General features: G+C 39.0%; 2 protein-coding genes across 3 annotated transcripts in view; both read left to right on the plus strand.

Moving 5' to 3' along the window:
* Positions 1-4910, plus strand: part of WTAP (WT1 associated protein) — a 28177-nt gene extending 23267 nt beyond the window's left edge. Inside the window, exons 7-8 of one of the 2 annotated variants that reach the window (XM_059830229.1) lie at positions 1645-1799; positions 3699-4910. In XM_059830229.1, the coding sequence (XP_059686212.1) occupies positions 1645-1799; positions 3699-4282 (739 nt within the window). In that variant the 3' untranslated portion in view covers positions 4283-4910. Of the gene's footprint in view, positions 1-1644; positions 1800-3698 lie in introns of those variants that run through there. The other variant, XR_009484507.1, reaches the window with a different exon arrangement.
* Positions 4911-8272: 3362 nt separating this feature from the next.
* On the plus strand, positions 8273-18012 carry SOD2 (superoxide dismutase 2). The gene is made up of 5 exons (XM_059833583.1): positions 8273-8353; positions 9534-9736; positions 13506-13622; positions 15399-15578; positions 16920-18012. Exons 1-5 carry the CDS (start codon positions 8325-8327, stop codon positions 17063-17065), a joined length of 675 nt encoding a protein of 224 aa, XP_059689566.1. The 5' UTR covers positions 8273-8324; the 3' UTR covers positions 17066-18012.
* The last annotated feature ends 496 nt before the right edge of the window (positions 18013-18508 follow it).

Genomic DNA, 18508 nt, shown 5'->3' on the forward strand with positions numbered 1-18508 from the left:
GAATGAACATCTCTAAGGAAACTTGCATCTTAAGTGTGCGACTTGGACTGTATTAGGTCAGCACAATTTAAACTTCAAGGACCTGGCATTGGACGTCACATCAAGAAAGAAAACAGGTTGCTGCCTTTAGCAGAGTTTCAGGCTTCCAGGACTTTACATAGCCAGATTCCTTCTGGAGCAGCCCATCTGAAAGATTTGGGAGAGTCAGTTGGAAAATGTTAAATGGGGCAGAGTTGGCAGAACTTAAAAGTTGTCTAAGGCTTGAATGCTTAAAAGGTAGTTGATAAGGAAATTATTATTTTAAATTCTTTTGTTTGGGTATTTTGGTTGCAGGAGAGAACTGTGGCTGTGAATTGTAGCAGAAATTTCCTGTTCTACTTTTTTAATCTGCAAAATATCTTTCAATCTTTGTCGCTTGTTTAAAAGCAAACAAACAAAAAATTAAATGACCTTCTTGGTCTTGAAAAGTAATGCAAGTCCTGCCATTGAATTCACAATAAACCTGTTCATGTTTGGGTTGGGTTTTTTTTTGGCAGAGCTTACACTTCTGTAGGAAAGAGGACAGCTTCATTATGTTGCTGAGCCTATTAAAAGGAGAACTGTTTGTGGTTGCTATCCTGACTTTGGCAGACCAAGAATCTTAAAGGACTTTAATTTTTCTCTTTTATGGAGTCAGCTGTATTGCCTATATATTAATTTGCATACTACTTCCTATAATGCTTTACAATGCAATTTTTATCGTGAAGATTAAAGATGTGTGATGTTAGCCATGTGGTAAAGAAAATCTTGTCAGTTCAAAATATTTTTTCCTGCCTGTTTCCCATTTCTTTCCGAAACTGGACATCCTAATGATCATTACTCATGATCCGAATTCTGTCATTCTAAAGGAAGTAGACTAATAATATACCTCCTTCCTTAATTTCCTGCCAATTTTTAACTACATTTTACTTTCTCCTCACCATGCAAGATGTGCTTAGGAAAAGCTGACCATAGAAATCATGAAACAGACGGTGTACATTACTGTCAAATATATAAACTGAGTTGAAAGAGAGATACCTAATGTTTTAAATGAGTACCTGGACAGCTTTCAAAAGAAAGTCTAAGCCTCTTAAAGAGAAATGGATGTCACAATGAAAAATGAACATGGGGTTTAATATTTTCCACCAAGCAACTTTCTTCTCTTCACCCAAATTTAATAATTAAATTTTACTAGCACAAGAAATGAAGAACGTTTTTGTTTATAATTCAGTTTACACGTGTAATTTTTATGCAGTACTTGATCTTTTGAATTACAAGGCACATCTTTAATCAAATATTTAACTCCATTGAGAATTAGCACATGCAAGATTGTGCATACTGATAATCCAGATGTTGGTATCAAAAAAAGAACAATATGCTTATTCGTATTTGCAGTAATAAAACTTGCCTTCCACTTTATGGGACAGCGACAGAAGACCAACTGGCATTGGAACAGCATGTGGTAACTATAGGGAGACTTTCTGCTATGACAATTATGTTGAGGCATAATGTTCCTTGAATTGTGACATGCAGAAATTGCATCTCCTTTTTGTCTGTAATTGTGATTGAGGAAGATTACTGAAGGTTTTATATTCATTTTGTGATAGATGGCTCTTTCCTTTGCAGCCAAACAGGCAAAAAGTTAATGGCGAAGTGTCGAATGCTTATCCAGGAGAATCAAGAGCTTGGAAGGCAGCTGTCCCAAGGACGTATTGCACAGCTTGAGGCAGAGTTGGCTTTACAGAAGAAATATAGTGAGGAACTTAAAAGCAGTCAGGATGGTAAGGGTTTTTTTTAAGAAAATGGAAGTTGCCTTGGACTTCTGCTAGTTTAATTTCCTGATGATATACATACTGTAAAACCATCTTTACCAGAATGAAAGGGCAATATGGAGTGAAGTATGACAATTGTAAGACTTCACTAGTAGTCTTAATTTAAAAAAAAAAAAAAAAAAAAAATACCCCAAACTTAACTTTGGAGGACTGGTGGGATTTGCAGCTCCAATAATACAGCATTTGAATTTGAAAATGTCAGATTTCGTACTGTAGGTCTTGCTGTTTGGTAGGGAATGTTTAGACTGCACACATTGGTGAATTGGTAAGATGAAAGCTGTTAATGTTGCATGAAGCTAAGCATGCATTGAGAACAGAATGCTTCTTGTTAACTCTGACTTATTTTGAAATTATTTTTAAAAAAATCAACAGCTCTTTAACCATGCCTAAGAATAATAAAAATAGGGTTTTTATTTGCTTAGGTAACTCGGATGAACAAAAATACAGCCCAAATTTTACAGCATTGTAAACATAAATTGAAATTACCTATAAACTCTGACCTCTTGTGTAGTTCAAATGGAGGGGAAAATGCAAATTTAAAAAAAATCTTCAGTTGAGAGTTCTGCATGGAATCGGTGTTTTTTTGGTAGAATGTTAGAATTAGGTTATCTGAGTATTACAATAAGTCTTGGGACACCAGCTATTTAGACACATAAATCTGGATATGTCTTTGTTTTACAACTGAAGTCTGTAAGATAGCATAGACTTGATCTGGCATTATCTAAGTCTGACATACCCTGTGTTTTTATGGAGAGATTCCCCCCGACCATATTTTTGAGACAGTAGCAGTATAACATAATACATAATAACTGGAATTATTGAGGTAAATTATTCTTGCTGTAATTACATGTTGTTGGAATAGTTACCCTTTTGCTTCTTAACTACTATTTAGATAATGCACTTCTATATTTATCAAGTTCATAATTGAAGCAAGCATGGACATTCTTTAATAATTTCTTCTCTTGAATGCAGTATAGTAAAGTAAGCTCCAGAAGTGAGATGTGTTCTTAGCCCCTATTGCTTCTTCCCCATATGAACGAAGACTATAATAATCCTGCAATAGCAGTTTTCCTAATGATTTTTTTCCATAGCAGAAAGAACACTTAAATTTTATGAATTTTTACCATAAGAAGCAGTTTGCATTTTATTTGTTCCATCGTATCAATGATACATTTGAATTGAAGAATAAGGGATTCAGTGTTTCTTTCACTGTTTTCAGGTCAAATTTGTTTTGCTCCAAAATAGAATCTAATTGTAAAATCCTTTTTCTTGGTGCATAAGTAATAAAACACCCTGTGGAATTAGTTATCAGTTTTGTTGGTAAGAAAGTCTTTATTTTGGTGTCCCATTATGCAGGATTTCAAGGATTAAGAGCAGTAAAGAGTTGAAATTTCCTTGAAATGTGACTAAAATTTTTGTCACTGAATAGGCTTTTGTAGTTATTCAGATACGTTATATACAGATGTGGTTCATGGTCACTTTTACAGCATTTCTGCTAAGGTTTTACACTTGAGTAAAAGTATATACACGAGGACCGACTTGTAAAATATTAATTGTTGGAATTGAGCTGTTTCCACGTATCCTCCTTTCTTGTCCAGAAATTAATTTCTTCTCATATTCCTATGTATTCCAAGTAGCAGTGTGAAAAAGTATGTAGGTGATATTTAAGCATTTCCTCCTTCAGAGGCAGAGTATCAAACCAGTGCATACCTCATGGCTGAAAAATAGTCTGTTGAAAAATTTCAGCATAAGGTGTTGAGTTTTACAGGATTTCAAATTTTTTGTCTTGAGATTGAAGCTATATATGGGCTATTAAGTATTTGCAACAAATGTGTTTTCTTTATCTAGAATTGAATGACTTCATCATCCAGCTTGATGAGGAGGTAGAGGGTATGCAGAGTACCATTCTAGTTCTTCAGCAGCAGTTGAAGGAGACCCGCCAGCAGTTGGCGCAGTACCAGCAGCAGCAGTCCCAGGCCTCCAACCCAGGTACCAGCAGGACTCCATCTTCTGAGCCTACAGACCAGGGAGAGGCTGTGGGTAAAGACTGCAGCCGTCTGGCAAATGGACCAAGCAATGGTAGCTCCTCCCATCAGCGGACGTCTGGGCCTGGATTTTATAGGGAGGGTAGCGGCACGGAAGATGACTTCCCGGCTTCTCCAGGGAATGGTAATAAGCTGTCCAACCACTCTGAAGATAGAACTGGTAGAGGAGGTGGTAGCTACATAAACCAACTCAGTACTGGGTATGAAAGTGTAGACTCTCCCACTGGCAGTGAAAACTCTCTCACTCACCACTCAAATGACACAGACTCCAATCATGATCCTCAAGAGGAGAAAACAGTGAGCATGAAAGGTAACAGAACTGTGGGTTCTCGTCATGTCCAGAATGGTTTGGACTCCAGTGTAAATGTGCAGGGTTCAGTTTTGTAACATTTTTCTGCAACATTTTTATACAGTGTCATTTAAATTGGGAGAGGATACTGTCCAGAAGCCGTTTAAATTAGTGCATACTTGTCACAATTTTGCCTTTTTGTGGGTTTCTTTTTGCTTCAATACCTCTGCCACTTTGGAAATTTTAACAGTTAATTACGTTGAATGTTGCTAAAAGGACGTTTGTGTAGCTCAAGTTATTTTTATATGAGTTAATGTGAAGTTGAAATGGAAATTATTTCCATAAAGTATAACATAAATGATGTCTGTACAAATCTGTGTATATCTAGAACCTGTGCTGTGTAAGGGCATTCTTACTCATACTGTTATACCACCTTCAAGATTTGTCATAATAGCTGTGGGTTTATGACTGCCAAGTTTGCCCAGTACAGTAGTTTTATCACTAAAAGATGGACTTATTGAAGGAGTCCTGTAGTAGTTTCAGTGTTAATTACAGTTTTTCCCACCATACATCTGTGCATTTTCTCCTTAGGTGACCGAATGTTTATGAATTGTGTGCATAGTTACTCAGTTTTTAAGAACTGTTGTATCCTGTTTATGCATATTGCTCTGTGACTCCAATATTATCTTACCTGTACTGACCAAACCTAAATAAAAACTTTTAATAATGTAATTTCCTCATTGTTCTGCATTGGCTTACATGGCTTATTTGTATGCAGTGTATTTACAGTACTTGCTTTTTTTATTGAATTTGTTCCTGTGTCAATTCTATCTGATACACCTTATGCCAAATACCTGAAGTTACAGGTGTGTACTATCATACTAATTTCAGGCCAGCCTGATAGTGCTTATTCTACAGGTTTTGTCCAGGAAAAAAAAAGGGAGAAAGTTAATAAAAGTAAACCTTGGAGCTGGAACCTGGCTTTTATAAAGATTAAAAAAAAAAAAAACAAACAACCAAACAACAACAAACTAGAAGTATCCAATAGGTAAACATACAAATTAAACTACAAAACTTTAAGGAGTTAGTAATTCGGCCTCTTAAACCAGATATAACTCCTATTATTTTCAAATGCCTACCTGAGGGAACTGACTTCTAAACAAGTGCAGAGAATGAAAAAATTACCTTTAAGTAAGCATACTTTTATTGTTCAGTAGCAACGAGTTATGAATTTCTCAGAACCTGGATTTCTGGTGGTTATTTTCTACGAATTTCTCAGAACCTGGCTTTCTGGTGGTTATTTTCTACGAATTTCTCAGAATCTGGCTTTCTGGTGGTTATTTTCTATCTACTAGTTTAGTGATGGTAGCACTAAGGAAATGAAAAAGCACTGGCTTTTAAGCACTGTTCAAAGGGAAAATAAAAGTACTTAGCAGTATACTTTTGGGAAGACTGAAGTCCAATTTCAACATTTTTCTACCTCTGAATTGTGTAATTACCAGATGATTAATAAAATTAATCTCATATGTAGCCACTAAAACAATAGTAAATAGTTTATAGCTTTGCAATGTACTGTGGAAACAGTGAGACTTGTTGTTTGAAAGCAGTATTTCTCCAAAGTTCTAGGACATACTTGAATTTGTTGCAAATTTACACAGAATAAATTCCTAGATTATAGAAGGGTTACTGTGGTACCATTTTTAAGTGGCATATTATATGAGAATTAGCATCTGCAGTAGTATTATCCAAGACAAATGGATGTAATTAAAATACTACTGGCTGCTGTCATCTGTGTCAGAGACATGGTAATCCATGTACAACTGCTGTTTTAATTGCGTAGGGTTCACTTAAATGTATTGAAAGCACTTAGTTGTCACTTGAAGCGTAAATTCCACTGGTGATACCAGCTTGGTTTTTTGAACATTACTTTAGCCCTCATTGCCTGAAAAGTAGTAGTCGTTAGTTGAATGCATGAAAGGGAAACGACAAGTATCTATACAAAAAAGTACCAGCATCTGGCACCCAAAGTAATTTATAGTTTACAAAAATCCCTGATGTTGAGCTTGATCTGTAGTTGCTGGTGATGCTATATTTGGTCTTAGTATTGTATTGCTTGATTATCCATAGTGCGTGTATATGTACATCCTGGACCCTGTACATGGTAGAATATAATATTTGTAAGAATCTTAAAATGCTGATAATAGATTATAACAATGGCTTTATCTGATAGTGTAGATGGTAAAAAGCCTTGTGGGGAAATCTGTGTTTGTGGTTCAAATCTCAGTCTGAAATACAAAAGCAACTTGTGCCAAGAAAATGGTAGACATGTTTTCACCTAGTATGAGGAATTATAAGGACGTAAAATATCTTTGGAGTTACAGTAATTGCTATTAATTGTGCTAAGGTTAAAAAAAATGCCTAGCTTTCAGGCAGTGACAGCTTGCTACCTAAATCTGTCAGTTACTATAAGACATTAATGTCTTAACCTCATATAAAGATGATTTTAATTTTCTGAAGAATGTGTGGTACTTTAAAGTAGTAAAAAAGCTTAGCTAAAGAGCTAAAAAAAATTACAAATACAGATTACACCCTCAGACTAGAAGTTATCTTAACTTGTTGAAGTAACATAATTGTAAGGCAAGGTCTTTCTTTGCTTAGAAGGTATTTTCTAAATAAGCAGTCTGGGGTGTTTTTTTTCTTCAGAATGAAAGCAGTGCAGCAACTGCACCAGTTAATAACAAAATGCATCGTATCATTAACTTGCTTTCTTGGAACACTTACTGCAAAGTGTTAGTGAATTGCAGTATAATAATACATAGAGAAATGCTAAAACCAGTAATATTCATGTTCTTGCCTAGCTGTCAATGCCTATATTATGACATTTAATAATCCTGAATGTAGTTTGTTCATGTTAGCAAAAGATGACAATTTATTCATCACCAATAAATACAACATACTATTCTTTAAGACTAGGTACTGCCTAAATCTGGCTGTATGTATTTTCAGCATTCAGGGGAAAATCTTGTTTCCAAACCTCCTGTTGATTTTGGACAATTCACCTTTTACTGTATCTATTGATAAAGCAGTTATTTTCGCTGCTCAGATTTCCAGAGAGTACCACTGGCTGATAGGTGGAAGTAAATTAACATAGTTTTCTAGGGTCCTTCCAGAAGTGGAGGGATGGGCATACACTACTGTACTATGCCTCACAGTGGGCTGAAGATTCCCTGTGTAGGTCTCTCCAGGTGCATTTCCTGGCAATTTCCAAAATAAGGTAATTTATTTTCAAGAAGATTGTTCAGACCTAACCCTCACTGAATTTTTGTAACTTGTGTTTTTCTAGTCTGATAAATGCGGGTTCTGCAAAATCTTAGAATGTACGTGTTTATTTAAAAAGACAAAACCCAAAAGATTGAGGGTTTTGTGGTAGGAGAGATTATTTCCATACAATTCAGTTTTTCCCTAATGTCTTGTCTAGTGCCTCTCTAACTCTTAAGGGAAGAGTCGTCCTCACTGACCTTTCTGGAGAACCGATTTTTAATGGGTCTTTGAACTCATTTGTACTAACTATACCGATTATTTTAGCTGATGGGGTGAAGGTACCCGAATGAAGGATTCTCATCAGCACTAAAGGCTGTTGAATTGCTACCAGGAAGAAAACAGATGTTGGGAAACAAGATGTACACAAAAATGAGGAAAAGGACAGAAATGAAGCAAAAAAAAGTAAGTCAAAAAGTAGACAAAATAGCTGAAAAGGTATTTTTAAGTGCTGCTGGTCCTGTCAGTAAACTGACAGAAACATGTCTTTGCCAGGCAGGTTTGCAGAGCTTACTACAGCTGCCTTGTGCAGCTGTATCCTCTCTGCTGCACAAAGCCTTACAACAGGCTCCTGGTAGGCAATTTTCTGCTTGGCAGAGGCTGCTCTGAGGCTCGTCCTCCTCCCCAGCAGCTGAGGCGGGCAAGGCCCGACGCCAACCCACCTTCCATGGGAGCGAAGCTCAGCCCCCTCAGCTGCCCGCCCCCCGCGCTGCCCGCCCCGCCGCCGGCCCCCGCCCTAGGAGGGCTGGGGCGGGCGGTGCCGGCGGCGGGCGAAGACGCGGCTGCGACGTCGGTGTAGCGGCCGGCCGCGAGATAGCCGCCATGTTGTGCCGCCTCGCTTCGGCGGGCAGGTGAGAGCCGCGCCGCGGAGGGGTGGGAGAGCGTAATGTCGGTCAGAGCCCCGCAGCGTGAGGCGGCGCCTGGGCCGCACTCGCCCTCCGCGGCTGAGCGGTGGGCGGGAGGGGGGGAGGAGGAGGAGGAGGCGGCGGCGGTGCGCGACCCCCCTCCTCGCCCCTCGGCGCCTCCCCGCCATTTCGGGAGGATGGAGGTAGCTCTGCTGCCGACTGCTCCGCAGGGCTTGGCGCCGGCCCGCGCAGCAACGCGGCCGGGGGGCTGCTGGCGGTCGTCCTTTCACCCTCCCAGGTTCTGCTCTCGTCCTCCACCGAGGGGCTCTCGTCGCCCGACATGGTGCTGCTAGATCCTCTCGTCTCTGCTAGCCGGGGTCGCCGCGCTCGGCTGCTCTTCAGGGCCCCGAGGGTTTTGCTCTTGGTTTGTCCCTGGTTTATGCCAAGGTCACCAGTGAAACATAAAAGGGCCTCAGGAGTTGACCTTCCTCCCAGCCCGGTGGTTCTCCTTTCATCATGGTCGTTGTCATGTCTCGTGACAAGTGCAAGCTGTTAATATGGGGAAGGGTAACCAGAACCTGCGTGGTTTTCTGCGCTGGGCATCGCGTCTGCCCTGTCATCACACAGCGTGTGGTTTTCCGATATCCGCCATAGGGACAGGGAAGCACGTGTGTTGGTGTTAATGCTAGAGGTTCAGTCCTGGGAACCTGGTGACTGGGGGGGTTTCAGCCTTTTTATTTCCTCGTACAGGGACCTTGTGGATAGTGAGGGAGGGACACTTGCTAGGGACATCTTGGTTTCTGTTTTTAATCAGTAAAGATTAGGTGAAATTTTGAATGTCAGCATGTTACTGCTGGTTTTCCCATTCCCCCCCCACCTTTGCCTTGCCTGCATGAGGGGGGGGGGGGGCATGTCTTTGCAGTGGCTTGGGGGGCTGAGTGTGAGAAGTGGCAGCTTTACATTGCGAAGCCTTGTATGTGTGACCTTTATGTGAATTCATCTTTGCAATTAAGCTACAGAGTGTGCTTGCTTTGAGCTCCAGAAAAATAGAAATTCAACTTCTTTATCTAAGATACCACTGTGTGTACTTAAAGCAGCTGATAATAACAGTCATGGTTTCAGTCTGCTTCAGTGGTAAAGCCCAAGTACTGAGTAAGACTATTTCCTTCTGTTTTTTCTCTTCTAGAAGTGGTGCCAAGTTGATAGCACCATTGGGATGCTTGGTCTCCAGGCAAAAGCACACTCTTCCTGACTTGCCGTATGACTATGGCGCTCTGGAACCTCATATTAATGCAGAGATCATGCAGCTGCACCACAGCAAACATCATGCCACCTACGTGAACAACCTGAATGTAGCGGAAGAAAAATACAAAGAGGCACTGGCAAAAGGTTTGTATATCCACAGTCAACAGATGAGATAGAAGCTTGTTAACATAGAAGATACAGGAGAAAAAAAAATGGGGAAAACTATATATCCAAGGGAAATAGTTTCTTTTAGAAATAATCTTTTAGAAGATTATGTAATTCAAGCTTTCTGTTTTCTTTTTTCTTTTTTTTTTTAATACAGTGAAATAGTATTAGGAACAAGCTTTCATCATAAGCTTCAGTGGTGCTGATAATTGGAAACTAGATGTAACTAAAAAGCATGAATTCTGTTCTCTGTAGTGCTGTAAAACTAGAAGAAAATTCATTGATTGTTACGGATTTAGTCCATATTTACCTTCGTAACTTGAACTAAAGACTGAGTCAATAGGAAATTGCAGTCATTTTACTAAACAAATACTTTGTAATGAAAGGTTAGTGACAAACTTACGTAAAGTAAAATTTGTGCACCTTGATGGTTTTCACATCGGATGCTCAGCTGATTCTTGTGAAAGAGTCACCTACAAATGGAGGTAGGACAAATGTGCAGTTAACGTATACAACACCTGGTGAAGAGATCTGAATTTTGGTGTCAGTTACGCCACTGGGTCAGATTAAGGGGTCATGTAGGTCATATGCCAGTGTGAGACACTAAAATATGCCACAAGCCATCATGGAATTTTTTTATAAGATCTCAAATTGAATCTTGAGATATACTGACTTCTATGAAAATTTTACAGTTGTAGCAGGGCTACACTGAAATACATTAAATACTTTTTTCAAGTCTTCTTTCATCTGGACTGATGAAAATGTGTGAAATAAACATGTATATCTTTTTAAGAAGGTGGAATATTTTCTGAGTTTTTTCTGTTGTGATGATCTTTCTAAAGGGTATCAGTTTACCTCTAGGAAGCGATTACTGTATAGCCTCACTTCTGTCTGGTTGCCAGGTGGCTTCACAGTGTAATTTAACTGCTTGGGCTTGGATGAAAGTGAGAATTGTCAATATCTGAGTAAACTTGAACCGTGTATCCCTTGATAATTGCCAGTGTGCTTGAATAGAGAATGTTGGTTACCTGTGAAAGTTTTAGAGATTTTCAAGTGCCTAAGTAAGCTTAAAAATAACTTGTGCAGGCTAAATTAATGAACTAATGAGATTTGACTAAGAATCAGGCAATCAAGATTGGCTGCTGCTTTGTCCTGCCAGTGGTGGATCCAGGAAAATTGTATTCCAGAGATTTAATTCGTGCAAATACAACTGAGGCGGGAACCTGAACTGTAAGAGAACAGTGTAGCTGCTGCTGCTGCTGCTGTTACTAATGCTGTTTAATGACCAAAGCTTCAGCCCCTAGCAGAGGCAGAATTTCTGGTTAGCAGAAACATCTGCAGTGTTGTGGATCATTTGAGGTTTTTTTTTAAAAAATACTATCCTTTTATAGCATCTCATTGCTTGCTGTTGAAAATGGTCTATCTAGAGGTAGAGGTTAATCTTTCCTTAAGGATTTTTGCAGGTATTGTTTTGCAAATGGATAATGTATCGGTGGTGGTCATGCACACCAAAGCAGACAAACACTTATTGAGATATTTGTGAGTGTGTGGTTTGGTTTGGTTTGGTGTTTTATACTGTGTGTAGTATTTTGACCCTCATTAGAAAAACTTTTAAGACCAGGCTTTAGGAAAGGGCAAAGTCTGAATGGCTACCTCATTCTCTCAGTATCACCGTTCTTTTTCCATACTTAAAAACTGAGTATGATCAAAAATCTTTCTGTGCTGCATTTCAGTGTTGGGTTACATAGCACCTCTGATCACTATCTAACATCTCTCTTGGATAACAGAACCTTGTCAATGGCTTTTATTCAGCAATAGAAAGTAAAATATTCTCTTCAGATTATCTTTAATGTGTTCTTCACCTATCTATATCTGCTTAGAAAACTCAAATAAAAGTTGTCCTGAGTTGGGTCCTGTTGGCTTATGTTTCAGCTAATTTGAAAATGAGTATGCACTTCTGTGATCGGGTGGAGCACAGGACTAACTTTGTTTCAGCATAAGCTGGTTCTGATTACTGGTCCATCAAAATGTGCAAGATTTGCTAATTGAAGGATATAAATTTGAAACTTATTTTCAACGAAAACTTGTGCCTACCATAATTTTCCCTATTCTTTTCTGACCATCATGTGACCTGTGGTGCTTTACTTAACTGCTCTTACAAGGAAATAAATTACTCTGGGTAGAATGAGAAACTGAGCTGACTAGTCTCTTGAGCACCTCTAAGCTGCCTGTCTTGGTTTACTAAATTGTCCTCTGTGGCTGTGTTGAGGAGTGTGGTAAGCTGGAGCAAAGGCCAGGGACTCTGTATACAAATAAATTCCAAGATACTTTCACTGTAACTTAAGGGAAAGGTTTTTTTTTTTTTCCATTGTCTTTTCCAATGCAAAGTTCAGCAGGACTGATCTGACAGCACCACAAATACTGTGTTTTAAGGGCAATGGTCAAATGCCATCTCTGGTTCCTAGTGGTCCTGAGGAATAGGTTCCTCTAAGGAATGGTGGAATAAAGAGTGATGAAGACAGTAGAGACATTGTGTGTTGTTTTTGGATTTCTGGCTTGTGATACGCTGTATGCTCTGGATGAATTTAAAAGTGTCATCAAGGCATGCAAAGTTCAAGGAAAATGTTCCGAAGATATCTCGTACCCACTCAAATGGCATGTTTCATGCTTAGCTTGATACCTGAATTCAGCAAATAGCATTTTTACTAACTGCATTGGATGCTTTGTTCCACTCCTGTACCTGGTTGTAGTTTCTGAAGGGTATGAGGAGATGCTGAGAATGTGGAATCCTGCATTAAAACCTTAGTAACAGGTGTGCTACTGCTTTGTGGCTTGCCTTCATGTCTGTATTAAGATGACTCATTTATTGCTATAGGAAGATTTCGACCACTCATTTCTGAGAGAAAGTGGAGGAAACAGCTGCCCCTACTGATTTCTTATTAGTGAATGTATTGGAGTGGTGGAAAAAGCTTCAAAAACCTTTGAAATTTTTCAATTCTTTGAAAAGCCAAAACAGCACTCAAAACACTTGTGTTGAAGTGGTGCAGCACGATTTAGAGGGACAAGGCACCAGTGAATTCTTTAAGGAATATGACATTTTGTGGAGAGGGAGGAAGTACAGGGCTGTCTGATCTTGATTTCAGATGCAAGGTTCTGTCATGTGGAATAAAATGATCTGGGTACTATCTCTTCCTGCAAGTACCTCCCTCTAAAAAAACCAAAAAGAAACAAAAAATAGGAGGGAGAAGAACATTTTGTTCGTGTATGTGCTCACTGTACTCATCAACTTTCTCTCAAGCACAAACTGTTTGCCCTGTAAATTGTTTAAGAATTTTAAAAATTCTTAGTTTGCAAATCAGTGAACAGTGTTCTTGTCTTATAGTGGTAATACTGAGCAATTTACAAGTGCTGGGTCCTTAAAGTGTTCTGGCTGTACTAGTTGCTTTATTCTGCTGTAGAATGGCAGTAGATCTTAGGTGTGTAGTATGGCTTGCCTGATAGTAGCAATATTGGCAGATCCCATATCATTACAGCATAAGAAAAGGTCAAAGAAAGAAATCTTTAATGTAGTTTATGTCAGTGACTATCTAAAATACGGGTAACAGTCACAAACCTTATCTTTTCCACAGACATGTTATAGGCTAGTAAGACTTTGGAGATTAATGGAGGCCTAGTGGCAACTTAGTGACTACTGTGGTGATGATGATGTTTTTATTTATCTATGTATTTTTGTCTTCTGCATCCTTAGGTGATGTTACAGCTCAGGTGTCACTTCAGCCTGCACTGAAGTTCAATGGTGGGGGTCATATCAATCACACCATCTTCTGGACAAACCTTTCTCCTGAGGGAGGAGGAGAGCCTAAAGGTTAGTGCTTGTTACAATGGTTTATTGCATCAGTTTTAATTGACCAGTAGAACCAATGATCTTTTCTCTCTTTGAAAGAGTCTAAAGGATCTTTATTTTTCAGAGTTAATTTGCCTTTCTGTATGACAAGTTCTCACAATTCTGAGGAATTCAGGGTTTTTTGGATGCAAGGCAAGAATATAAAAAGCTAGCCCTGTGCTAAGTATTTTTAATTTCTAAAGCTGGTTATGTGTACACTGCAAAATACTTGGCTATTGCTGTATATTGTCCTTTCCATCTTCATAAGAGAAAATAGTTGTACAAAGCTATGCTAATTAAGTTCCCATATATACTTGGTTCACAGAAGGGGAAGAAATGTGCTGCAGACCACACAACCTAGTGGCTGGATTTATTCTCCAATTTGAATAGGGTGGTTTAGCAGTTGAAGTCTAAAGAAAGAAATCCTGTTTGGGAGGATAGAGTAGTGATTATCTACAAGTGACCTGCAATTAAAGGTAAAGGCCCTATAATACAGATCTCACAAAAGCTGTTGTGATAAACTTGAGGGGTTTTGAATGAGGTTTATATGCCTGTCTGTAAATTGGTGGACTTCAGGTGCTTTTCACTCTGGTTCAGTGTTCATAGGTGACACCTGCTTGTGACTTTTGACTCTACCATGGAAGTACAAAGATGCTCTGAAGATGATCTAGTTAAGACTAGAGCATAAAGTTTTGAAGCTTCGAAGCTGAAATTTCAACAAGCAGTTCTGATACCAGTCCATTTCTGATAGAGCTTGTTTTCAGATGACGTTCTCAGAAAAGATGCTTTAAAGCCTTGATTTTTGTCTCCCAATTTCTGTGAAGTTTCTGTGAAAGTCAGTAAGCCTAAAATGTCATCTCTCAGTTTCAACTGAATGGTTCAAGGCTTTTGTAGGAAGCCTGCTAAAGCCTGTCTTAAGATGTACTTGCAGCTATTGCCAAGAGATTTTCAAGACCATCTGTCTGAAGGTGGAGGGAATGAAGAATTCTCCAGCGTTGCACTGTATTGAAGTATTCTTACACATGCTATTTAGAAGGCTAATTAGAAAGGAGCATAGACGCGTTCAGGTTTTGAGCAAATGCTTAAATATCTGAAAACCACAAGTGTGCAAGGGTGTAGGGGAAAGGAAGTAGTTTGACAGTGCGTTGTTACACTAAACAATTCTAGTTTCTGTTCCCTTTGCCCCAGCACAGATTAGCTTAATAATAATAAAGAAGGGATCTAATCATGGAGCCTACTTATCCGTATCAAATAGACTACTTAACTGTAGAAGCAGATGTAAAACTAAAATCTGAGGGAAGTGGTTAAATACCTCTTACTATGTGTAGGTCCATTATACTGATATCAAAGGTGTCCAAGTATTTCTTTGTACTAAGACAAAGAAATCACAGCCACTTAGCACTGTCCTTTTAGATATGCAAACTAGCTCCTTACCTTCTTTTGTAGTCCTCTGTGGTGTTCCCTTTCCTTTTAGACAAGAATGTCAGCTCCTGAATGTCCAGTTGATAGCACCCTGACTATGTCTTTTAGGACAGCATGTTTGACTACTGCGCTAATTTCTTTCCAGTCTGCTTGCCCTCTTAAGCAGGCTGGGACAGAACTGTTAATTAATGATGCAACTACTGTTTGTCTAGACACTTCCTTACCACAGAGCCCAAATTCTTCTCCTCCTCTTTCCTTCTATTTCCAGGTGATATCTGGAAATTGAAAAATGTTAAGTACCTGATGTTCTGTGATGTTTCGATGCTTTTTTTAAAGGAGAATTGATGGAAGCCATCAAGCGTGACTTTGGTTCCTTTGCAAACTTCAAGGAAAAGCTGACAGCCATATCAGTTGGTGTTCAAGGATCAGGCTGGGGCTGGCTTGGCTACAACAAAGAGCAGGGGCGCCTACAAATAGCAGCTTGTGCAAATCAAGACCCTTTGCAAGGAACAACAGGTCAGGTTTCTTTCCTTCCCCTCTGCTTCTCTCTGTAGATTTCATAGGCAAGTGCATGAGATCTGAAAAGGGGTTTGTGGACAAATGCTGAGTTGTTGTTGCTGGATAAATAGGGCTGGAAAACGGAATGTCACTACTAGCAGAAGTGAAAAACAGTATTTGTAAGCAGGACTAACAAACCGTGAAGAGCAGCAGGGTTTAAAGTCTAGTTCAAGGGGAAATAGATGGGGCATATTGTGAAAGTGCTCTCTTAGACAATAGTTTTAACTTAGGCTCCTTTGCATTATTTTTGAGTAACTGGAGTAGCTTGCCTGTATTGAGGAAGATTAAACCTCTTGCCTATAGATTGTTTTCTCTGCAGAGGGGCTATTCACAGAACTGTCAGTGTAGGCCAGACAACAGGAGAGGGGAAGGTGTACATAGTGACTCTTGTTACTATGTAGGCTGGGTTTAAAATAGAAGGCTTATAATCTGCTTCCTTAATATTGGTAAAGAATAATGAGTGTCAGTTAAATCAGCCTTGGATGTGGATAAATCTTACAGCTAGGCAAGCAGCATAATACTGGCAATGATCACTTTTGAAGATACTTTTACTTGCTTAGAGAGACATGGAAGTGATGATGGCAGGCTGGATACCCTCCACAGAGGGAGGAGGTCATGGCCAATGAGAATCCTTCCTGCAGTGGCTGTTTGTCCAAATCCTATTGCAGATACCTTTAAAACATCTTCTGTAGCATTCATAGAGAATGGCAAGGAATTTCATGTATTGTTGGCAGTCTGTGTATTGCTTATCAGTAGGGGGAAGAAAAAGAACAATGTTAGTATAGGGACATACAGCATAATGGGAGTAAATGTCACCCCTCCTCCTCACGAAAACTCCCCATTAAAAATTCAGTGAGAAGGATATTTTAGCACAAAAGCAAGGAAAGTAATTAGACACTTAATGAATAACTTGTAATTAAAATACTGGAAGCAAACTGGCATGGCAAGAGACTCCTTTACGGTATAATTTTTCTTGAAAATGCTTGTGTAACTGTGCAAAAGATGTAAACCTTTCAGAAATTACTATCTGGTTTCAGTTATGTCTTCAAGGCAGTTCTAGAGTATTCATAAGCGTTTATCTTAATCAGCTCTCTCAGTATGCAGTGTGTGTGTGTCGAGAGCAAACAATTCTGTAAAATGTTGCAATAAGCACCTATGTGCTGCAGAGCTCTTTGTCTTCCTGCAGATAAAGACTCAGAAATTGGGTACAACTTAGGGATGCAATATAAGGCTTCACATGTAAAGCGTGTTTTCACAGATTTACAAAATTTATCCTTTTTTTTTTTTTTTTTTTTACAGGTCTCATTCCTTTGCTAGGAATCGATGTATGGGAACATGCTTATTATCTTCAGTATAAAAATGTTCGACCTGATTATTTGAAAGCTATCTGGAATGTGATCAACTGGGAGAATGTATCATCAAGATATGCAGCTTGCAAAAAGTAGAGTGGAATTCTTGCATAGACTACTAAAATGTCACCACTTCTACTCTGATACCACTCTTGTAGTAGTGCCTGTGGCTTACAAATGAATTGCTCTACTGCTGAAAACACTTAGCTCATCCAACAAAAGCATTTCACAATCAAGCAAAGTGTCAGCTTGTTTAATTCTGTGAGAGGTATTTACTTAGATTTTTGAGCTTTAAACTGTTGTGCAACAAAGGGAGACACTTTAAATAATCTTTTCCATTGCACATAGAAACATAGATCACCTTGCTGAAGCTTAATGAGGTAATGGATTTCCTTGTTGCACTAAAATACCTAAGTGGAAACCTGTACTAATGTTGCTATAAACAAATAAAACTCAAAAGAAGAATCTTCTATAACTGGCTATAAGAGACTTATTTTTAGTAATAGCTGGTCCAGTCACTCACTTGATTTGAAAATGGTTGGAGAGGAGAAACACCTTTTGTAATTTGTTGTATTACAGGGTGTGGAGCTTTCTTACAGATTAAAAAGATAGGTGAAAGGGGAAATAGGCTTTGCTGTGCCTGCCTGACTTGACTGTCTTCGATCATCTCTTCCCGTTCCTGGATCTCTTACCTGAGATCTTCATGTATTGTACTGATGCCTTAGCTTTTGACATGTTACGTTGGGCAAGAGATTACAGTACTGGGTCAGGCTAAATTGCTCATATAGGAACTGAGTGACATCATGTGATACTCATTTCATACTAGCTGTTCAAGTATATCCTAAAACATCCTTTAACATAAGAGACTGATTACGTGCATGTATCAAGTATAAATTGTCTCTGCATAGCTGTGTTCCTGAAGCAATTATAACAAGTTAAACTTAATGCTCGAGGTGGGAATGAAGTACTGATGGAAGGGGGCATGCCCAGAAAGTCTTGAAAAATACAATAAATGGTTGGTGAGTTTTGGGTTTTTTTGCTAATTTTGTTTCAAGTATTTCAGACTGGATGCTACTGGACATACATAGTACCTTGTGCTTAGGTTTTCTTTGAGCTTGCTCAGTATACTCCTTTAAGTTCAAGATGGATTCTCAGGGAAACAATGAATAGGCTTACATTACCATATTGCTAGGCTGCTGTTTTGAAGTATCAAGTAAGATTAAGGGGAGAAGTGTTTATAAAGAAAGAAATGCCTTTCGTGAGCAGATGCAGGGAGAGAAACCACCACCACCATAAGAACAGCCTTTAGTCACTAACCAAAGCTTGCGACTGGTGGGATGTCTCTGTCGCAAATGAAAGTGAGTTGTGCAAACATGGCTTATTTCACATTTAAAGTGTTTTTTATTTTTTTCTACTGTGGGATATTTTTTTCTCTAGGCCTAGTTTTCATCTCAGATACGTAGCTTGAGCTTCTGCTTGCTACAAGTCTGGGTTGCTTCATAATCTTGTTTAAAACTTATGTCATCATCCCTCATATCC

This window comes from Gavia stellata, chromosome 2 (genome assembly GCF_030936135.1).
Source record: "Gavia stellata isolate bGavSte3 chromosome 2, bGavSte3.hap2, whole genome shotgun sequence".
Classification (NCBI taxonomy): domain Eukaryota; kingdom Metazoa; phylum Chordata; class Aves; order Gaviiformes; family Gaviidae; genus Gavia; species Gavia stellata.

Excerpts from the sequence above, each read along its gene's own strand:
- SOD2 (XM_059833583.1), top strand. The coding sequence starts at position 8,325 with ATGTTGTGCCGCCTCGCTTCGGCGGGCAG. Across the intron at positions 8,354-9,533 it reads CGCCTCGCTTCGGCGGGCAG|AAGTGGTGCCAAGTTGATAG; the intron begins GTGAGAGCCGCG and ends TTTCTCTTCTAG. Across the intron at positions 9,737-13,505 it reads CAAAGAGGCACTGGCAAAAG|GTGATGTTACAGCTCAGGTG; the intron begins GTTTGTATATCC and ends CTGCATCCTTAG.